Source organism: Giraffa tippelskirchi, chromosome 12, assembly GCF_054371585.1.
Source record: "Giraffa tippelskirchi isolate mGirTip1 chromosome 12, T2T-mGirTip1v1.2.pri, whole genome shotgun sequence".
NCBI lineage: Eukaryota > Metazoa > Chordata > Mammalia > Artiodactyla > Giraffidae > Giraffa > Giraffa tippelskirchi.
The window spans coordinates 70,867,291-70,886,797 of record NC_137286.1 but is presented as its reverse complement, the minus strand read 5'-3'; the positions used below and the strand labels follow the sequence as shown (position 1 = coordinate 70,886,797).

The following is a 19,507-nucleotide window of genomic DNA, read 5'->3' as shown; positions in this document are numbered from 1 at the left end:
CTGCCTGCCTGGCTCATCCGTGAGCTGTGACCACCTCCAGGGCAGGACTCCACCTTCTCCTCTCTGTGTACCGTGAATCTGCACACAGTGGGCTTTCAGAACCTTAGGAGACTTGAGCCATTCCCACTCGAGCCAGAACCCTCCCCAGGAAGGAAAACAGCTGTGGAGTCATTTTGGCCCCAGCACTGGTTCCCAAACCCTGGCGGCTCCTACAGCCTCTACGGTGTGAAGAGGGAGGTCCCTTTTGACAGAGCTTTCCGGCTGTCAGATCGAAGCTGTTGTTTCACTGTCAGCTGTGTCTCTGCCGTTGCAGCCAGGTGGGCCACGCTGCTCCAAAGGAGCTCACAAGCTGAGTTGCAAGGGAGGTATTGAGAGGACAGGGATGGCTACAACGTGCTGCAAACTGAGTGAGGGTCCCCACAATCCTCAGCAAAGGTCTGTGGTGTGCAAGTGGGGAGTAGAGGGCCCCCAAGTTCCAAAGGAAGGGAGGTACTCGGGAGATAAAGCCCTTGGCTGCTGTGGTAGCAGCTGCAGATGGCAGCTCGTCCACAGTGCACTTCGAATGAGGTCATATGAGCGGGACTCTGGAAATGGCTCCGAAATCCAGAGAAAGGGGTCAGGGTATGTGGGAATCCGGCGGGGGTGGGGGGTGGATGAAGGAAGGTGTCCTTCCTCTCTCCAGTGCAATTTGGTTTGGTGAGTCTCAAAGCTACCAGATGGCACTTCCCAAGTCAGGCCCCCGCAGGAATCAGGGTGGGCTGCGTGCCTCGGCCCCTGCCACAGGGACAAGCCACACCAGTGGCCTCCCTGAGCTCAAATGGCCGGATCTGGGGGTTCCGTCTGGGTGCACACCTCCTTGCTGTGGCCAAGTTCCCCCCTTCTCTGAGCACCAGCTTCATCATCCTCTCGAATGAGGACATCGATTGCTACCTTGGCACGTTACTCTCTTCATCCTGTGAAGACTCATTAGGCTTATCCTACAATTACTAGCTGGCCCGAAGAGATATCTCCTGAATCCAGATTAAGCTGGAGTCTCCCAGGCTCATCTGGCATGTCTTCCCTGAAGTCTGCCAAAACCCACACCCTTGCATTTCCAGGGACTCCCCTTAGCCGGCTGGGCAGAAAACCCAGCATGGTTCAAACAAGCTGACAGACAAGCGGGAGAGGACTCACGGGCAGACGGTCTCCGTCAGGTCTCGGGTGGAGCTCTGGGACCACAGCAGCAACGGGCCATCCCAGCCCCTGGGCTCAGCAGCGCCCTCATTCTCAGGCCGGCGGCTCTGCCCTGAGGGGAGCAGGAAGGTCACCAACTGCCGCAGGCGGACCTCAAGCCCCTCCCACTGCTGGAGCCTGACCTCCCCCGGCCCCACCCCTTCCCCTACCCCAGCAGGACGAGAGCTCGTCTTCCCCTGGCTTCCAACGTGAGGCCCGGCCCTGGGCCCCGATTGGGCACTGCCCCAGTCTGGAGCCAATCACAGTGGCCAGGGAGGTGGAACGCACCGATTGGCCAGGGCCAGGTCATGTGACCATGCTCCCCAGGAAACTCAAATATTACCAAGATTCCCTAACAAACCAATGAACAAAATTATCCAGTAAAGGCAAACCGTACTTTTTAATGAGGCCGATGTCACAGAAAAAAAAAAAAAATGCTTCACAATGAACTGCTCAAGGAAGCTACTAAATAAACTTTCAGAAAAGTTAAGTAGTTTTTTTTTTTTTTTAATAGGGTGACGGAGAGCTATACCTTTCCCATCTATGTGAATTTAGGTTTAAACTAGATTTCCCTTGGCTATTATATACGACAAAAAAACCCCACATCACCCCCTTTCACTCCCCCCACCCCCCAAAAGTGTTTTAGTCTATTGAGTTTTTGTGTCCTCAGTTGTGTCTGATTCACGGCAACTCACGAACTCTACACAGCCAGGCTCTTCCGTCCATGGAATTCAGGGCAATTTTTTTCTGTCACAGTAAATGCCCACCCTGGGTGATCCAAAGGCAAGGGCTCAGAGGCTCCTGAGAGTCTAACTCCTTTCAGCCGAGCACAGAGCTGGCTCCTCACTGGGATGCCTGTGGCCTGGGGCTCCCAGAGGGGAGAGCAGCACTCGCCCCACCGTGTGGTCACTGCTGGAAGTGCAGGCTGCTCCTCACTCCCCCTTGACAGTGTCCCTGAGGGCAGAACAGTGGGAATCTACTCAAGGTGGAAATGCAAACTCCCATGCAACCAAACTTCCCACAAGGTCTCCAAAACCACTCAGGAACAGGGAATTGGAAACTGCAGGGCATGACATGAATGGAGATGGAGACTTGACACCTTACACCGAGTTCACTTCCAGTTATCCCTAGACAAAGTTTCCATGAAAACTTGTCACAAATCTAGAAGAACAATGAGCAGAAACCGGACACGTGCTTTGAGTCTTCACACACAAAACTAAAAGGCAGTCCACAAAACAACCCAGAGAATACAGTGGACTTTGCAAAATCAAAGATATCTACTGTGGGAAAGACCTCATTACAAAAGCAAAAGACAGGTCATACATCGCGAGACGAATGAGTGGAAACACAAAGCTTCTCAAGGATGTGTCTCCAAACAGACAAAGAACACCAACACAACAAGCCTGTGAAAACTAGGGAAAGGTCTGAAGGGACACCAGACTGAGGAAGACACACACAGAGTATCCCGGATGATGTCCAGCACGGAGGGCCTGAAGAAACAACAGTCTAGTTGCACTCCCTCAGGCCTGTGTGACCCTGGATGAGGCCTCTGTTTCCCGGTGGCTCTGAGAGATGGACAGGGAGGAAGGGGAAGAGAAATCACTTGCATTTCTAATACTCACAGCAAAGTCTTCCAATGAGAAGGGAATTATCACCCCCACTGACAATGCCATTCACTGAAGTGATACCCACGAGTCCATCTAACCCAGAAGGGAAGGAAGGACCTGTTCTCACAAAACGGCGAGAGATGGAAGAAGGAAGATCAAGCCCACACCAATCACTGGAAAGAGAAGCTGTGCTCAGGGCTTGAAAGAATTCCTATTGGGAAAATGATGTCACAGCCCCACAAGGCAATCCACAGCTTGGATGCTATTCCTCCCAAAATGCCAATGCATTGTCGCACCGAACAAAGAATTGCAAAAGGGGTTACGGAAACAGAAAAGAGCCTAAATTGTCAATACAATCCGACGAAAAAGCCCCGATACGGACATCCAAGGTTGTGTGAAAGGAAATTAGACGACCAAACTAGGATCCTCAGGAGCGTATCGGAGAAGGCGATGGCGACCCACGCCAGTACTCTTGCCTGGAAAATGCCCTGGACGGAGGAGCCTGGTAGGCTGCAGGCCATGGGGTCGCGCAGAGTCAGACACGACTGAAGTGACTTAGCCGCAGCGGCAGCAGCAGGACAGTATGCTATTGAGAATACAACAACACACACAGATCCAGATCGATGGAATAAAGTTGAGGGTCCAGAAACAAACCCCGGCATCCATGGTCAACTCATCTCTGACACAGAAGGGGAGAATATCCAAATGGGAACAAGAAAGCCTCTTCAATAAATGGCCATGGGAAAACCAGACAGCTACATCTGAAGAACGCTATTGGTTTTGATCTCACACCACCTCAATATCGGGGAAAAACCTCACCCTAAAGACTGATGTCATGAGATAGCTAGAAAGAAGCGTAGGTCAAAGGCTCCTTAACATCAGAGTCTCCTTGCCATTTGCTGGGCGGAGGTAGAAATGCGTCTCTTCAAGTAAGGGAAAGAGGGAAATGAAGTACACCAATGGGTTTCCATCCAATGGAACCTCTTCACAACAGAGAAGCTAAGCATTCACAGATGCAAAAGATAGGAAACGGAACATGAGAGACTCCTTGCAAGTGGTGTATCTGAGAAGGGGTTCATATGGAAAGAGACGAAGAATGCACAGCACTCAGATTCCAAGAAACACCACCACCACCCTTGACCCTTCCCCCATGACCAACTCCGACCTAAAGCCTTTCTCTCCCTCTAACCCATCCCTAAAACATAACCCTCATCTAATCATATACATGTGCATTCCTAGCATCCATCCATCCACACACGAGAGAGAAAGAGGAAGACACAGACTGAATCGAGAAAGGAAAAGAGAGGGACACAGCCAGAGAGAGACACGGAACCAAAGAGAGGAAAGGAGTCGATGGTCCAGACTTTTCATCAATCTGTCTCGAAGGTAGAAGCAATGACAGCGCCCATCCACCCCAGAAGGGGGAAAAGGACGGAAGGTTTGGAGAGGAAAAGACAAGAACGCAGGGAGCCATTAGAAGCTCAGCCACCCGCAGAAGCCGAGCTGGGACACTTGAACAGAATCTCAATGGAAACAGAGGACCAGAAAGTTGGCTACTCTTTTCTATAAGAGAGGGAGACCTTCGAGTCTTCCTTTCGGGCCTCCAACTTGGATGTGGGGTCTCAAAACAGTCAGGAGGGGCAGTGCCTTTTCCTGGGTACCACGGCGCATCCAGGCCTCGTTCTGCCCCATTCTGTGCTGTGTCAGCCCTGGATGGAGTCTTTCTTTCTGAAGTCTCAGCGCACAAGCTCCACGTGATATCGGCCCCAGGTGGAGAGGCATGGAGCTGCTCGTAGGCCGACAGACCTAGGAAACAGATGGGAGAATGACCCCCACTCTGCAGATGGAGAGACTGGGGAAACCCTGAGGGGCATATGCTTGTCCAGGGCCACACCACTTATGAGAAGAAGGAGCCTGGTCTGAGAGCAGCGGGGTCCTCGGAGCTCAGGCCCTGGCTGCACCCAGGCCTCCCCAGGGCTGTGGGCTGGGCTGTGTGGCTGTCACTGTGCCTGCACATGGCCTAAGGGGGGTGGTCGAGCAGTCAGAAACCCAGAGATTCCCTTGGGAAGTTTTGGGGAAGGGACCTCAGCACGAACCCCAGGAAATGATGTCACCTGCCGGCAACAGAACCCAACAGAACCCGCAACCCGGGTATCCAGGCCTCCAGAGCGGAGAGGAGCCCCCAGCCAGATCTCTTGCTGCCAGGATGTTCTGCTGTTTGCCCCTGCCCAGAGGCCGGGGCCTCAGGAGAGCTCACAGGCAGTGTGCGTGGGCACCCTGTTGACGTTGGCTCAGGGCACCCCCGAGAGGCCTCTGGCCCTCTGCCCGGAGAAACAGAAAGGTAACACGGGGAGCCCCAGGCCGGGCCAGGCCACCTCTCCCATGCCACCCGGAAACACCGGGTCCTTTGCCTGTGTGTGTGGATGCGGGTTTCTCGGGGTGTGTCTCCCTCAAGGAAGCCCAGGCGGATGTGGGGTCAGAAGCCTGCGGACAAGTTGTGTCCACACCCCAGGGGAGATCAGGCTGGCTGGGATGGGAACAGTGCGGGCAGGGCCGGCCGCCCAGGCTGACCTCACACCCTCAGGTGGGTCTCTTTCCTCCCGGGTGGGGATCTGAGCAGACACACGTCTCTGACCCTTCTGGGAAGAGAAGTTCGAGCAGGCAGAAGCAGCGGCTCCACTGGCCAGGCCCAGCTCGGAAAACTCCCAGCACGGCTGGCTGACGGTCACTGTCGTTGCAGAGCTTCCCACGTGATGAGGCCGAGGACGGGGACACCCCGTCCACCTCCCGGAGGGAGGGGTCGGAGCACCAACCCCCCGCCCGTGAGGCCCAGTGCAGGCTCCAGGTGAGCGTGCCCACGGAGGCATCAGCCCCACCGGGGGCGAAGCGGAGGCGGGGAAGGCCTGCTGCCGAGACACCGCCCAGGATACACCCGGCGGCCCAGTCTGAGGCTGCCACGGAGCTCAGCACACCCGGCTCCGACCCAGAGTCCCGAGAACCCCGGCCTCTGAGGCAGCAGGAGGACCTGGAGCCCAGCACGCCAGAGCACAGAGGTAAGGACGCTGGGGCTGGTGCACGGGAGTGTGTGGGGAGGGGGTGCTGAGCTACACAGGGACGAGTCCCCGAAAGATGCTGCTGGGCCTGCAGCAAGCGCTGGCCTCACACCCCCACCCCTATCTTGCACACTTCAGTCCCAAAAGACATCCAACCCTGGGTATTCTTTCGGAATCTCTTGGAAGCTTTCTGTCCCGGGATACGCACATGCCAAGGCTGGTCTGTGGGCAAACTTTGCTTCTCCCCCAGCTCTAGCACTGGCCTCCAACTGGAACCAGGCTCCACTTCCCAGACCTGTGCCTACAGAGGTGGTGGCTCCAGGTGCAGGACCCAGGGATCCACCGAGGGCAGATGGAGAACCGAGCCTTGCCCTCGCAGAGACACCAGGCCAGCTGGGTACTGGCCAGCACACCGGGCAGATCGGATTTCCGTGCCTGCAGGACCCCCAGCCCCAGGCACTGATGTCCCACCCCCTCAGCCAGAACCTCCACCTCCACGTGCACCTGTACCTGCTCGGGCTTTGGCAGGAGAACCCGAGGCAGAGGAGGAGTCACCGCCTCAGCAGGGAGAGCCTGCCCTGGCTCCCGCGCAACACCCAGACGCCGACGATGACTCACCCGCCCCTGCAGGAAGAACGAGCCCCCGCTCTGGACAGAGACCCAGAGCCCTTGCCGGAAACACCATGTCCAGGGGAGCGGTCGGCTCTGCCGCCTAAATCCCTGTCTGCTCACCGTGGACGCCGGCAACTCGGTCTGCCCCCCAGGGGACATGGAGTTCCTTTCCCCTGAGCTGCTTTGCATTTGGTTTGTTTCCACCTTTCTGGTGATGTTTTACTTTTTGTATGGTTTCGTCTATTTTTGTTGGTTAAGTTGGGATTAGTAAACTTTTTCATCATTGTTGCAATTTGGGACACTGTTGTGTAACTCTGGTGATACGGTGTTACCATCACCACTCTGTAGTTTCAGACCCGTTCGATCTTTATGCCCCACCCGCCAACAAAGCCTGGGTTCAAGGCAAGCAGGCCCTGTTCATCCCTCCCCCCGATCCTGACCACAATTTCATCTTTTCTTTCTGCATTCCTTCCTATATTCTTGGTGTCCCCAATCAATGACTCTCAGTGAGATGACTGAAGGAGTTTTTTTCGGACTCTCCACCTACTGTAAGACTCCATTGGAGAGTTCTCATTTTTATGTCATTTGAACTAGCCTTTGATAGCTGAAAGGACGGTGTACGTCCTTTCAAGATATCATGTGCCAAACGAAGCCCTTTTGGCAAATGCCATCATTATCTCCAGGCAGGCATTGCTGTTTGAAGGGTGACATCTCAGCCAGAAGGCAGAGGCTGAGCTCCTCTTGTTGCACCAGCTCCCAAAAGAAGCCAAGAAAGGGAGCTGGAACAACAAACCACCCCAACGCCCAGGAAAGCGTTCTTCACGACAGAAGGCTAGCAAATGACCCAACAACCTTGTGGCCCAGAACCCCTCTAGAAAAATCACTGTTCCATACAAAAGAGAAACACATGGGAAGTTCCAAGGAGAGGCAATGCCCATGGCCAGTGTACTTTAGAGACGGCCTGACCGCTCCGGGGAAGACACGCACCGACGGAACCCCTTGGGTAACAGCAGTGAGAGTCCTCACCGTCGTAAGGGTTTCCTCTGGGGACAACCTGCCCTGGGCACCACATGAGGGAGCAGACCGGCTTCTCTTCCTCTGCCCCCACACCACTCACTCATGAAGGCAGCTCAGGTGTTCTCATGCCCTGCCTGCCTGCCTGCCTGCCTGGCTCATCCGTGAGCTGTGACCACCTCCAGGGCAGGACTCCACCTTCTCCTCTCTGTGTACCGTGAATCTGCACACAGTGGGCTTTCAGAACCTTAGGAGACTTGAGCCATTCCCACTCGAGCCAGAACCCTCCCCAGGAAGGAAAACAGCTGTGGAGTCATTTTGGCCCCAGCACTGGTTCCCAAACCCTGGCGGCTCCTACAGCCTCTACGGTGTGAAGAGGGAGGTCCCTTTTGACAGAGCTTTCCGGCTGTCAGATCGAAGCTGTTGTTTCACTGTCAGCTGTGTCTCTGCCGTTGCAGCCAGGTGGGCCACGCTGCTCCAAAGGAGCTCACAAGCTGAGTTGCAAGGGAGGTATTGAGAGGACAGGGATGGCTACAACGTGCTGCAAACTGAGTGAGGGTCCCCACAATCCTCAGCAAAGGTCTGTGGTGTGCAAGTGGGGAGTAGAGGGCCCCCAAGTTCCAAAGGAAGGGAGGTACTCGGGAGATAAAGCCCTTGGCTGCTGTGGTAGCAGCTGCAGATGGCAGCTCGTCCACAGTGCACTTCGAATGAGGTCATATGAGCGGGACTCTGGAAATGGCTCCGAAATCCAGAGAAAGGGGTCAGGGTATGTGGGAATCCGGCGGGGGTGGGGGGTGGATGAAGGAAGGTGTCCTTCCTCTCTCCAGTGCAATTTGGTTTGGTGAGTCTCAAAGCTACCAGATGGCACTTCCCAAGTCAGGCCCCCGCAGGAATCAGGGTGGGCTGCGTGCCTCGGCCCCTGCCACAGGGACAAGCCACACCAGTGGCCTCCCTGAGCTCAAATGGCCGGATCTGGGGGTTCCGTCTGGGTGCACACCTCCTTGCTGTGGCCAAGTTCCCCCCTTCTCTGAGCACCAGCTTCATCATCCTCTCGAATGAGGACATCGATTGCTACCTTGGCACGTTACTCTCTTCATCCTGTGAAGACTCATTAGGCTTATCCTACAATTACTAGCTGGCCCGAAGAGATATCTCCTGAATCCAGATTAAGCTGGAGTCTCCCAGGCTCATCTGGCATGTCTTCCCTGAAGTCTGCCAAAACCCACACCCTTGCATTTCCAGGGACTCCCCTTAGCCGGCTGGGCAGAAAACCCAGCATGGTTCAAACAAGCTGACAGACAAGCGGGAGAGGACTCACGGGCAGACGGCCTCCGTCAGGTCTCGGGTGGAGCTCTGGGACCACAGCAGCAACGGGCCATCCCAGCCCCTGGGCTCAGCAGCGCCCTCATTCTCAGGCCGGCGGCTCTGCCCTGAGGGGAGCAGGAAGGTCACCAACTGCCGCAGGCGGACCTCAAGCCCCTCCCACTGCTGGAGCCTGACCTCCCCCGGCCCCACCCCTTCCCCTACCCCAGCAGGACGAGAGCTCGTCTTCCCCTGGCTTCCAACGTGAGGCCCGGCCCTGGGCCCCGATTGGGCACTGCCCCAGTCCGGAGCCAATCACAGTGGCCAGGGAGGTGGAACGCACCGATTGGCCAGGGCCAGGTCATGTGACCATGCTCCCCAGGAAACTCAAATATTACCAAGATTCCCTAACAAACCAATGAACAAAATTATCCAGTAAAGGCAAACCGTACTTTTTAATGAGGCCGATGTCACAGAAAAAAAAAAAAAAAATGCTTCACAATGAACTGCTCAAGGAAGCTACTAAATAAACTTTCAGAAAAGTTAAGTAGTTTTTTTTTTTTTTTTAATAGGGTGACGGAGAGCTATACCTTTCCCATCTATGTGAATTTAGGTTTAAACTAGATTTCCCTTGGCTATTATATACGACAAAAAAACCCCACATCACCCCCTTTCACTCCCCCCACCCCCCAAAAGTGTTTTAGTCTATTGAGTTTTTGTGTCCTCAGTTGTGTCTGATTCACGGCAACTCACGAACTCTACACAGCCAGGCTCTTCCGTCCATGGAATTCAGGGCAATTTTTTTCTGTCACAGTAAATGCCCACCCTGGGTGATCCAAAGGCAAGGGCTCAGAGGCTCCTGAGAGTCTAACTCCTTTCAGCCGAGCACAGAGCTGGCTCCTCACTGGGATGCCTGTGGCCTGGGGCTCCCAGAGGGGAGAGCAGCACTCGCCCCACCGTGTGGTCACTGCTGGAAGTGCAGGCTGCTCCTCACTCCCCCTTGACAGTGTCCCTGAGGGCAGAACAGTGGGAATCTACTCAAGGTGGAAATGCAAACTCCCATGCAACCAAACTTCCCACAAGGTCTCCAAAACCACTCAGGAACAGGGAATTGGAAACTGCAGGGCATGACATGAATGGAGATGGAGACTTGACACCTTACACCGAGTTCACTTCCAGTTATCCCTAGACAAAGTTTCCATGAAAACTTGTCACAAATCTAGAAGAACAATGAGCAGAAACCGGACACGTGCTTTGAGTCTTCACACACAAAACTAAAAGGCAGTCCACAAAACAACCCAGAGAATACAGTGGACTTTGCAAAATCAAAGATATCTACTGTGGGAAAGACCTCATTACAAAAGCAAAAGACAGGTCATACATCGCGAGACGAATGAGTGGAAACACAAAGCTTCTCAAGGATGTGTCTCCAAACAGACAAAGAACACCAACACAACAAGCCTGTGAAAACTAGGGAAAGGTCTGAAGGGACACCAGACTGAGGAAGACACACACAGAGTATCCCGGATGATGTCCAGCACGGAGGGCCTGAAGAAACAACAGTCTAGTTGCACTCCCTCAGGCCTGTGTGACCCTGGATGAGGCCTCTGTTTCCCGGTGGCTCTGAGAGATGGACAGGGAGGAAGGGGAAGAGAAATCACTTGCATTTCTAATACTCACAGCAAAGTCTTCCAATGAGAAGGGAATTATCACCCCCACTGACAATGCCATTCACTGAAGTGATACCCACGAGTCCATCTAACCCAGAAGGGAAGGAAGGACCTGTTCTCACAAAACGGCGAGAGATGGAAGAAGGAAGATCAAGCCCACACCAATCACTGGAAAGAGAAGCTGTGCTCAGGGCTTGAAAGAATTCCTATTGGGAAAATGATGTCACAGCCCCACAAGGCAATCCACAGCTTGGATGCTATTCCTCCCAAAATGCCAATGCATTGTCGCACCGAACAAAGAATTGCAAAAGGGGTTACGGAAACAGAAAAGAGCCTAAATTGTCAATACAATCCGACGAAAAAGCCCCGATACGGACATCCAAGGTTGTGTGAAAGGAAATTAGACGACCAAACTAGGATCCTCAGGAGCGTATCGGAGAAGGCGATGGCGACCCACGCCAGTACTCTTGCCTGGAAAATGCCCTGGACGGAGGAGCCTGGTAGGCTGCAGGCCATGGGGTCGCGCAGAGTCAGACACGACTGAAGTGACTTAGCCGCAGCGGCAGCAGCAGGACAGTATGCTATTGAGAATACAACAACACACACAGATCCAGATCGATGGAATAAAGTTGAGGGTCCAGAAACAAACCCCGGCATCCATGGTCAACTCATCTCTGACACAGAAGGGGAGAATATCCAAATGGGAACAAGAAAGCCTCTTCAATAAATGGCCATGGGAAAACCAGACAGCTACATCTGAAGAACGCTATTGGTTTTGATCTCACACCACCTCAATATCGGGGAAAAACCTCACCCTAAAGACTGATGTCATGAGATAGCTAGAAAGAAGCGTAGGTCAAAGGCTCCTTAACATCAGAGTCTCCTTGCCATTTGCTGGGCGGAGGTAGAAATGGGTCTCTTCAAGTAAGGGAAAGAGGGAAACGAAGTACACCAATGGGTTTCCATCCAATGGAACCTCTTCACAACAGAGAAGCTAAGCATTCACAGATGCAAAAGATAGGAAACGGAACATGAGAGACTCCTTGCAAGTGGTGTATCTGAGAAGGGGTTCATATGGAAAGAGACGAAGAATGCACAGCACTCAGATTCCAAGAAACACCACCACCACCCTTGACCCTTCCCCCATGACCAACTCCGACCTAAAGCCTTTCTCTCCCTCTAACCCATCCCTAAAACATAACCCTCATCTAATCATATACATGTGCATTCCTAGCATCCATCCATCCACACACGAGAGAGAAAGAGGAAGACACAGACTGAATCGAGAAAGGAAAAGAGAGGGACACAGCCAGAGAGAGACACGGAACCAAAGAGAGGAAAGGAGTCGATGGTCCAGACTTTTCATCAATCTGTCTCGAAGGTAGAAGCAATGACAGCGCCCATCCACCCCAGAAGGGGGAAAAGGACGGAAGGTTTGGAGAGGAAAAGACAAGAACGCAGGGAGCCATTAGAAGCTCAGCCACACGCAGAAGCCGAGCTGGGACACTTGAACAGAATCTCAATGGAAACAGAGGACCAGAAAGTTGGCTACTCTTTTCTATAAGAGAGGGAGACCTTCGAGTCTTCCTTTCGGGCCTCCAACTTGGATGTGGGGTCTCAAGACAGTCAGGAGGGGCAGTGCCTTTTCCTGGGTACCACGGCGCATCCAGGCCTCGTTCTGCCCCATTCTGTGCTGTGTCAGCCCTGGATGGAGTCTTTCTTTCTGAAGTCTCAGCGCACAAGCTCCACGTGATATCGGCCCCAGGTGGAGAGGCATGGAGCTGCTCGTAGGCCGACAGACCTAGGAAACAGATGGGAGAATGACCCCCACTCTGCAGATGGAGAGACTGGGGAAACCCTGAGGGGCATATGCTTGTCCAGGGCCACACCACTTATGAGAAGAAGGAGCCTGGTCTGAGAGCAGCGGGGTCCTCGGAGCTCAGGCCCTGGCTGCACCCAGGCCTCCCCAGGGCTGTGGGCTGGGCTGTGTGGCTGTCAATGTGCCTGCACATGGCCTAAGGGGGGTGGTCGAGCAGTCAGAAACCCAGAGATTCCCTTGGGAAGTTTTGGGGAAGGGACCTCAGCACGAACCCCAGGAAATGATGTCACCTGCCGGCAACAGAACCCAACAGAACCCGCAACCCGGGTATCCAGGCCTCCAGAGCGGAGAGGAGCCCCCAGCCAGATCTCTTGCTGCCAGGATGTTCTGCTGTTTGCCCCTGCCCAGAGGCCGGGGCCTCAGGAGAGCTCACAGGCAGTGTGCGTGGGCACCCTGTCGACGTTGGCTCAGGGCACCCCCGAGAGGCCTCTGGCCCTCTGCCCGGAGAAACAGAAAGGTAACACGGGGAGCCCCAGGCCGGGCCAGGCCACCTCTCCCATGCCACCCGGAAACACCGGGTCCTTTGCCTGTGTGTGTGGATGCGGGTTTCTCGGGGTGTGTCTCCCTCAAGGAAGTCCAGGCGGATGTGGGGTCAGAAGCCTGCGGACAAGTTGTGTCCACACCCCAGGGGAGATCAGGCTGGCTGGGATGGGAACAGTGCGGGCAGGGCCGGCCGCCCAGGCTGACCTCACACCCTCAGGTGGGTCTCTTTCCTCCCGGGTGGGGATCTGAGCAGACACACGTCTCTGACCCTTCTGGGAAGAGAAGTTCGAGCAGGCAGAAGCAGCGGCTCCACTGGCCAGGCCCAGCTCGGAAAACTCCCAGCACGGCTGGCTGACGGTCACTGTCGTTGCAGAGCTTCCCACGTGATGAGGCCGAGGACGGGGACACCCCGTCCACCTCCCGGAGGGAGGGGTCGGAGCACCAACCCCCCGCCCGTGAGGCCCAGTGCAGGCTCCAGGTGAGCGTGCCCACGGAGGCATCAGCCCCACCGGGGGCGAAGCGGAGGCGGGGAAGGCCTGCTGCCGAGACACCGCCCAGGATACACCCGGCGGCCCAGTCTGAGGCTGCCACGGAGCTCAGCACACCCGGCTCCGACCCAGAGTCCCGAGAACCCCGGCCTCTGAGGCAGCAGGAGGACCTGGAGCCCAGCACGCCAGAGCACAGAGGTAAGGACGCTGGGGCTGGTGCACGGGAGTGTGTGGGGAGGGGGTGCTGAGCTACACAGGGACGAGTCCCCGAAAGATGCTGCTGGGCCTGCAGCAAGCGCTGGCCTCACACCCCCACCCCCATCTTGCACACTTCAGTCCCAAAAGACATCCAACCCTGGGTATTCTTTCGGAATCTCTTGGAAGCTTTCTGTCCCGGGATACGCACATGCCAAGGCTGGTCTGTGGGCAAACTTTGCTTCTCCCCCAGCTCTAGCACTGGCCTCCAACTGGAACCAGGCTCCACTTCCCAGACCTGTGCCTACAGAGGTGGTGGCTCCAGGTGCAGGACCCAGGGATCCACCGAGGGCAGATGGAGAACCGAGCCTTGCCCTCGCAGAGACACCAGGCCAGCTGGGTACTGGCCAGCACACCGGGCAGATCGGATTTCCGTGCCTGCAGGACCCCCAGCCCCAGGCACTGATGTCCCACCCCCTCAGCCAGAACCTCCACCTCCACGTGCACCTGTACCTGCTCGGGCTTTGGCAGGAGAACCCGAGGCAGAGGAGGAGTCACCGCCTCGGCAGGGAGAGCCTGCCCTGGCTCCCGCGCAACACCCAGACGCCGACGATGACTCACCCGCCCCTGCAGGAAGAACGAGCCCCCGCTCTGGACAGAGACCCAGAGCCCTTGCCGGAAACACCATGTCCAGGGGAGCGGTCGGCTCTGCCGCCTCCATCCCTGTCTGCTCACCGTGGACGCCGGCAACTCGGTCTGCCCCCAGGGGACATGGAGTTCCTTTCCCCTGAGCTGCTTTGCATTTGGTTTGTTTCCACCTTTCTGGTGATGTTTTACTTTTTGTATGGTTTCGTCTATTTTTGTTGGTTAAGTTGGGATTAGTAAACTTTTTCATCATTGTTGCAATTTGGGACACTGTTGTGTAACTCTGGTGATACGGTGTTACCATCACCACTCTGTAGTTTCAGACCCGTTCGATCTTTATGCCCCACCCGCCAACAAAGCCTGGGTTCAAGGCAAGCAGGCCCTGTTCATCCCTCCCCCCGATCCTGACCACAATTTCATCTTTTCTTTCTGCATTCCTTCCTATATTCTTGGTGTCCCCAATCAATGACTCTCAGTGAGATGACTGAAGGAGTTTTCTTCGGACTCTCCACCTACTGTAAGACTCCATTGGAGAGTTCTCATTTTTATGTCATTTGAACTAGCCTTTGATAGCTGAAAGGACGGTGTACGTCCTTTCAAGATATCATGTGCCAAACGAAGCCCTTTTGGCAAATGCCATCATTATCTCCAGGCAGGCATTGCTGTTTGAAGGGTGACATCTCAGCCAGAAGGCAGAGGCTGAGCTCCTCTTGTTGCACCAGCTCCCAAAAGAAGCCAAGAAAGGGAGCTGGAACAACAAACCACCCCAACGCCCAGGAAAGCGTTCTTCACGACAGAAGGCTAGCAAATGACCCAACAACCTTGTGGCCCAGAACCCCTCTAGAAAAATCACTGTTCCATACAAAAGAGAAACACATGGGAAGTTCCAAGGAGAGGCAATGCCCATGGCCAGTGTACTTTAGAGACGGCCTGACCGCTCCGGGGAAGACACGCACCGACGGAACCCCTTGGGAAACAGCAGTGAGAGTCCTCACCGTCGTAAGGGTTTCCTCTGGGGACAACCTGCCCTGGGCACCACATGAGGGAGCAGACCGGCTTCTCTTCCTCTGCCCCCACACCACTCACTCATGAAGGCAGCTCAGGTGTTCTCATGCCCTGCCTGCCTGCCTGCCTGCCTGGCTCATCCGTGAGCTGTGACCACCTCCAGGGCAGGACTCCACCTTCTCCTCTCTGTGTACCGTGAATCTGCACACAGTGGGCTTTCAGAACCTTAGGAGACTTGAGCCATTCCCACTCGAGCCAGAACCCTCCCCAGGAAGGAAAACAGCTGTGGAGTCATTTTGGCCCCAGCACTGGTTCCCAAACCCTGGCGGCTCCTACAGCCTCTACGGTGTGAAGAGGGAGGTCCCTTTTGACAGAGCTTTCCGGCTGTCAGATCGAAGCTGTTGTTTCACTGTCAGCTGTGTCTCTGCCGTTGCAGCCAGGTGGGCCACGCTGCTCCAAAGGAGCTCACAAGCTGAGTTGCAAGGGAGGTATTGAGAGGACAGGGATGGCTACAACGTGCTGCAAACTGAGTGAGGGTCCCCACAATCCTCAGCAAAGGTCTGTGGTGTGCAAGTGGGGAGTAGAGGGCCCCCAAGTTCCAAAGGAAGGGAGGTACTCGGGAGATAAAGCCCTTGGCTGCTGTGGTAGCAGCTGCAGATGGCAGCTCGTCCACAGTGCACTTCGAATGAGGTCATATGAGCGGGACTCTGGAAATGGCTCCGAAATCCAGAGAAAGGGGTCAGGGTATGTGGGAATCCGGCGGGGGTGGGGGGTGGATGAAGGAAGGTGTCCTTCCTCTCTCCAGTGCAATTTGGTTTGGTGAGTCTCAAAGCTACCAGATGGCACTTCCCAAGTCAGGCCCCCGCAGGAATCAGGGTGGGCTGCGTGCCTCGGCCCCTGCCACAGGGACAAGCCACACCAGTGGCCTCCCTGAGCTCAAATGGCCGGATCTGGGGGTTCCGTCTGGGTGCACACCTCCTTGCTGTGGCCAAGTTCCCCCCTTCTCTGAGCACCAGCTTCATCATCCTCTCGAATGAGGACATCGATTGCTACCTTGGCACGTTACTCTCTTCATCCTGTGAAGACTCATTAGGCTTATCCTACAATTACTAGCTGGCCCGAAGAGATATCTCCTGAATCCAGATTAAGCTGGAGTCTCCCAGGCTCATCTGGCATGTCTTCCCTGAAGTCTGCCAAAACCCACACCCTTGCATTTCCAGGGACTCCCCTTAGCCGGCTGGGCAGAAAACCCAGCATGGTTCAAACAAGCTGACAGACAAGCGGGAGAGGACTCACGGGCAGACGGCCTCCGTCAGGTCTCGGGTGGAGCTCTGGGACCACAGCAGCAACGGGCCATCCCAGCCCCTGGGCTCAGCAGCGCCCTCATTCTCAGGCCGGCGGCTCTGCCCTGAGGGGAGCAGGAAGGTCACCAACTGCCGCAGGCGGACCTCAAGCCCCTCCCACTGCTGGAGCCTGACCTCCCCCGGCCCCACCCCTTCCCCTACCCCAGCAGGACGAGAGCTCGTCTTCCCCTGGCTTCCAACGTGAGGCCCGGCCCTGGGCCCCGATTGGGCACTGCCCCAGTCCGGAGCCAATCACAGTGGCCAGGGAGGTGGAACGCACCGATTGGCCAGGGCCAGGTCATGTGACCATGCTCCCCAGGAAACTCAAATATTACCAAGATTCCCTAACAAACCAATGAACAAAATTATCCAGTAAAGGCAAACCGTACTTTTTAATGAGGCCGATGTCACAGAAAAAAAAAAAAATGCTTCACAATGAACTGCTCAAGGAAGCTACTAAATAAACTTTCAGAAAAGTTAAGTAGTTTTTTTTTTTTTTTTTAATAGGGTGACGGAGAGCTATACCTTTCCCATCTATGTGAATTTAGGTTTAAACTAGATTTCCCTTGGCTATTATATACGACAAAAAAACCCCACATCACCCCCTTTCACTCCCCCCACCCCCCAAAAGTGTTTTAGTCTATTGAGTTTTTGTGTCCTCAGTTGTGTCTGATTCACGGCAACTCACGAACTCTACACAGCCAGGCTCTTCCGTCCATGGAATTCAGGGCAATTTTTTTCTGTCACAGTAAATGCCCACCCTGGGTGATCCAAAGGCAAGGGCTCAGAGGCTCCTGAGAGTCTAACTCCTTTCAGCCGAGCACAGAGCTGGCTCCTCACTGGGATGCCTGTGGCCTGGGGCTCCCAGAGGGGAGAGCAGCACTCGCCCCACCGTGTGGTCACTGCTGGAAGTGCAGGCTGCTCCTCACTCCCCCTTGACAGTGTCCCTGAGGGCAGAACAGTGGGAATCTACTCAAGGTGGAAATGCAAACTCCCATGCAACCAAACTTCCCACAAGGTCTCCAAAACCACTCAGGAACAGGGAATTGGAAACTGCAGGGCATGACATGAATGGAGATGGAGACTTGACACCTTACACCGAGTTCACTTCCAGTTATCCCTAGACAAAGTTTCCATGAAAACTTGTCACAAATCTAGAAGAACAATGAGCAGAAACCGGACACGTGCTTTGAGTCTTCACACACAAAACTAAAAGGCAGTCCACAAAACAACCCAGAGAATACAGTGGACTTTGCAAAATCAAAGATATCTACTGTGGGAAAGACCTCATTACAAAAGCAAAAGACAGGTCATACATCGCGAGACGAATGAGTGGAAACACAAAGCTTCTCAAGGATGTGTCTCCAAACAGACAAAGAACACCAACACAACAAGCCTGTGAAAACTAGGGAAAGGTCTGAAGGGACACCAGACTGAGGAAGACACACACAGAGTATCCCGGATGATGTCCAGCACGGAGGGCCTGAAGAAACAACAGTCTAGTTGCACTCCCTCAGGCCTGTGTGACCCTGGATGAGGCCTCTGTTTCCCGGTGGCTCTGAGAGATGGACAGGGAGGAAGGGGAAGAGAAATCACTTGCATTTCTAATACTCACAGCAAAGTCTTCCAATGAGAAGGGAATTATCACCCCCACTGACAATGCCATGCACTGAAGTGATACCCACGAGTCCATCTAACCCAGAAGGGAAGGAAGGACCTGTTCTCACAAAACGGCGAGAGATGGAAGAAGGAAGATCAAGCCCACACCAATCACTGGAAAGAGAAGCTGTGCTCAGGGCTTGAAAGAATTCCTGTTGGGAAAATGATGTCACAGCCCCACAAGGCAATCCACAGCTTCGATGCTATTCCTCCCAAAATGCCAATGCATTGTCGCACCGAACAAAGAACTGCAAAAGGGGTTACGGAAACAGAAAAGAGCCTAAATTGTCAATACAATCCGACGAAAAAGCCCCGATACGGACATCCAAGGTTGTGTGAAAGGAAATTAGACGACCAAACTAGGATCCTCAGGAGCGTATCGGAGAAGGCGATGGCGACCCACGCCAGTACTCTTGCCTGGAAAATGCCCTGGACGGAGGAGCCTGGTAGGCTGCAGGCCATGGGGTCGCGCAGAGTCAGACACGACTGAAGTGACTTAGCCGCAGCGGCAGCAGCAGGACAGTATGCTATTGGGAATACAACAACACACACAGATCCAGATCGATGGAATAAAGTTGAGGGTCCAGAAACAAACCCCGGCATCCATGGTCAACTCATCTCTGACACAGAAGGGGAGAATATCCAAATGGGAACAAGAAAGCCTCTTCAATAAATGGCCATGGGAAAACCAGACAGCTACATCTGAAGAACGCTATTGGTTTTGATCTCACACCACCTCAATATCGGGGAAAAACCTCACCCTAAAGACTGATGTCTTGAGATAGCTAGAAAGAAGCGTAGGTCAAAGGCTCCTTAACATCAGAGTCTCCTTGCCATTTGCTGGGCAGAGGTAGAAATGGGTCTCTTCAAGTAAGGGAAAGAGGGAAACGAAGTACACCAATGGGTTTCCATCCAATGGAACCTCTTCACAACAGAGAAGCTAAGCATTCACAGATGCAAAAGATAGGAAACGGAACATGAGAGACTCCTTGCAAGTGGTGTATCTGAGAAGGGGTTCATATGGAAAGAGACGAAGAATGCACAGCACTCAGATTCCAAGAAACACCACCACCACCCTTGACCCTTCCCCCATGACCAACTCCGACCTAAAGCCTTTCTCTCCCTCTAACCCATCCCTAAAACATAACCCTCATCTAATCATATACATGTGCATTCCTAGCATCCATCCATCCACACACGAGAGAGAAAGAGGAAGACACAGACTGAATCGAGAAAGGAAAAGAGAGGGACACAGCCAGAGAGAGACACGGAACCAAAGAGAGGAAAGGAGTCGATGGTCCAGACTTTTCATCAATCTGTCTCGAAGGTAGAAGCAATGA

General features: G+C 54.3%; 1 protein-coding gene and 2 long non-coding RNA genes across 3 annotated transcripts in view; 2 read left to right on the top strand and 1 right to left on the bottom strand.

The window, feature by feature from the left end:
• Window positions 1-19,507, bottom strand: part of LOC145529707 (uncharacterized) — a 1,704,434-nt gene that overhangs the window by 1,259,826 nt on the left and 425,101 nt on the right. Inside the window, exons 54-56 of the long non-coding RNA XR_014071296.1 lie at window positions 16,462-16,573; window positions 8,817-8,928; window positions 1,174-1,285 (exon numbers count right to left, since the gene is read on the bottom strand). This is a non-coding gene — a long non-coding RNA (uncharacterized LOC145529707). The remainder of the gene's footprint in view (window positions 1-1,173; window positions 1,286-8,816; window positions 8,929-16,461; window positions 16,574-19,507) is intronic.
• Window positions 4,985-6,776, top strand: LOC145529718 (uncharacterized). Its single transcript, XR_014071308.1, has 3 exons — window positions 4,985-5,160; window positions 5,560-5,872; window positions 6,123-6,776. It is a non-coding gene; the product is annotated as an uncharacterized LOC145529718 (long non-coding RNA).
• On the top strand, window positions 12,610-14,421 carry LOC145529638 (uncharacterized). The gene is made up of 3 exons (XM_081550235.1): window positions 12,610-12,806; window positions 13,206-13,518; window positions 13,769-14,421. Exons 1-3 carry the CDS (start codon window positions 12,672-12,674, stop codon window positions 14,395-14,397), a joined length of 1,077 nt encoding a protein of 358 aa, XP_081406361.1. The 5' UTR covers window positions 12,610-12,671; the 3' UTR covers window positions 14,398-14,421.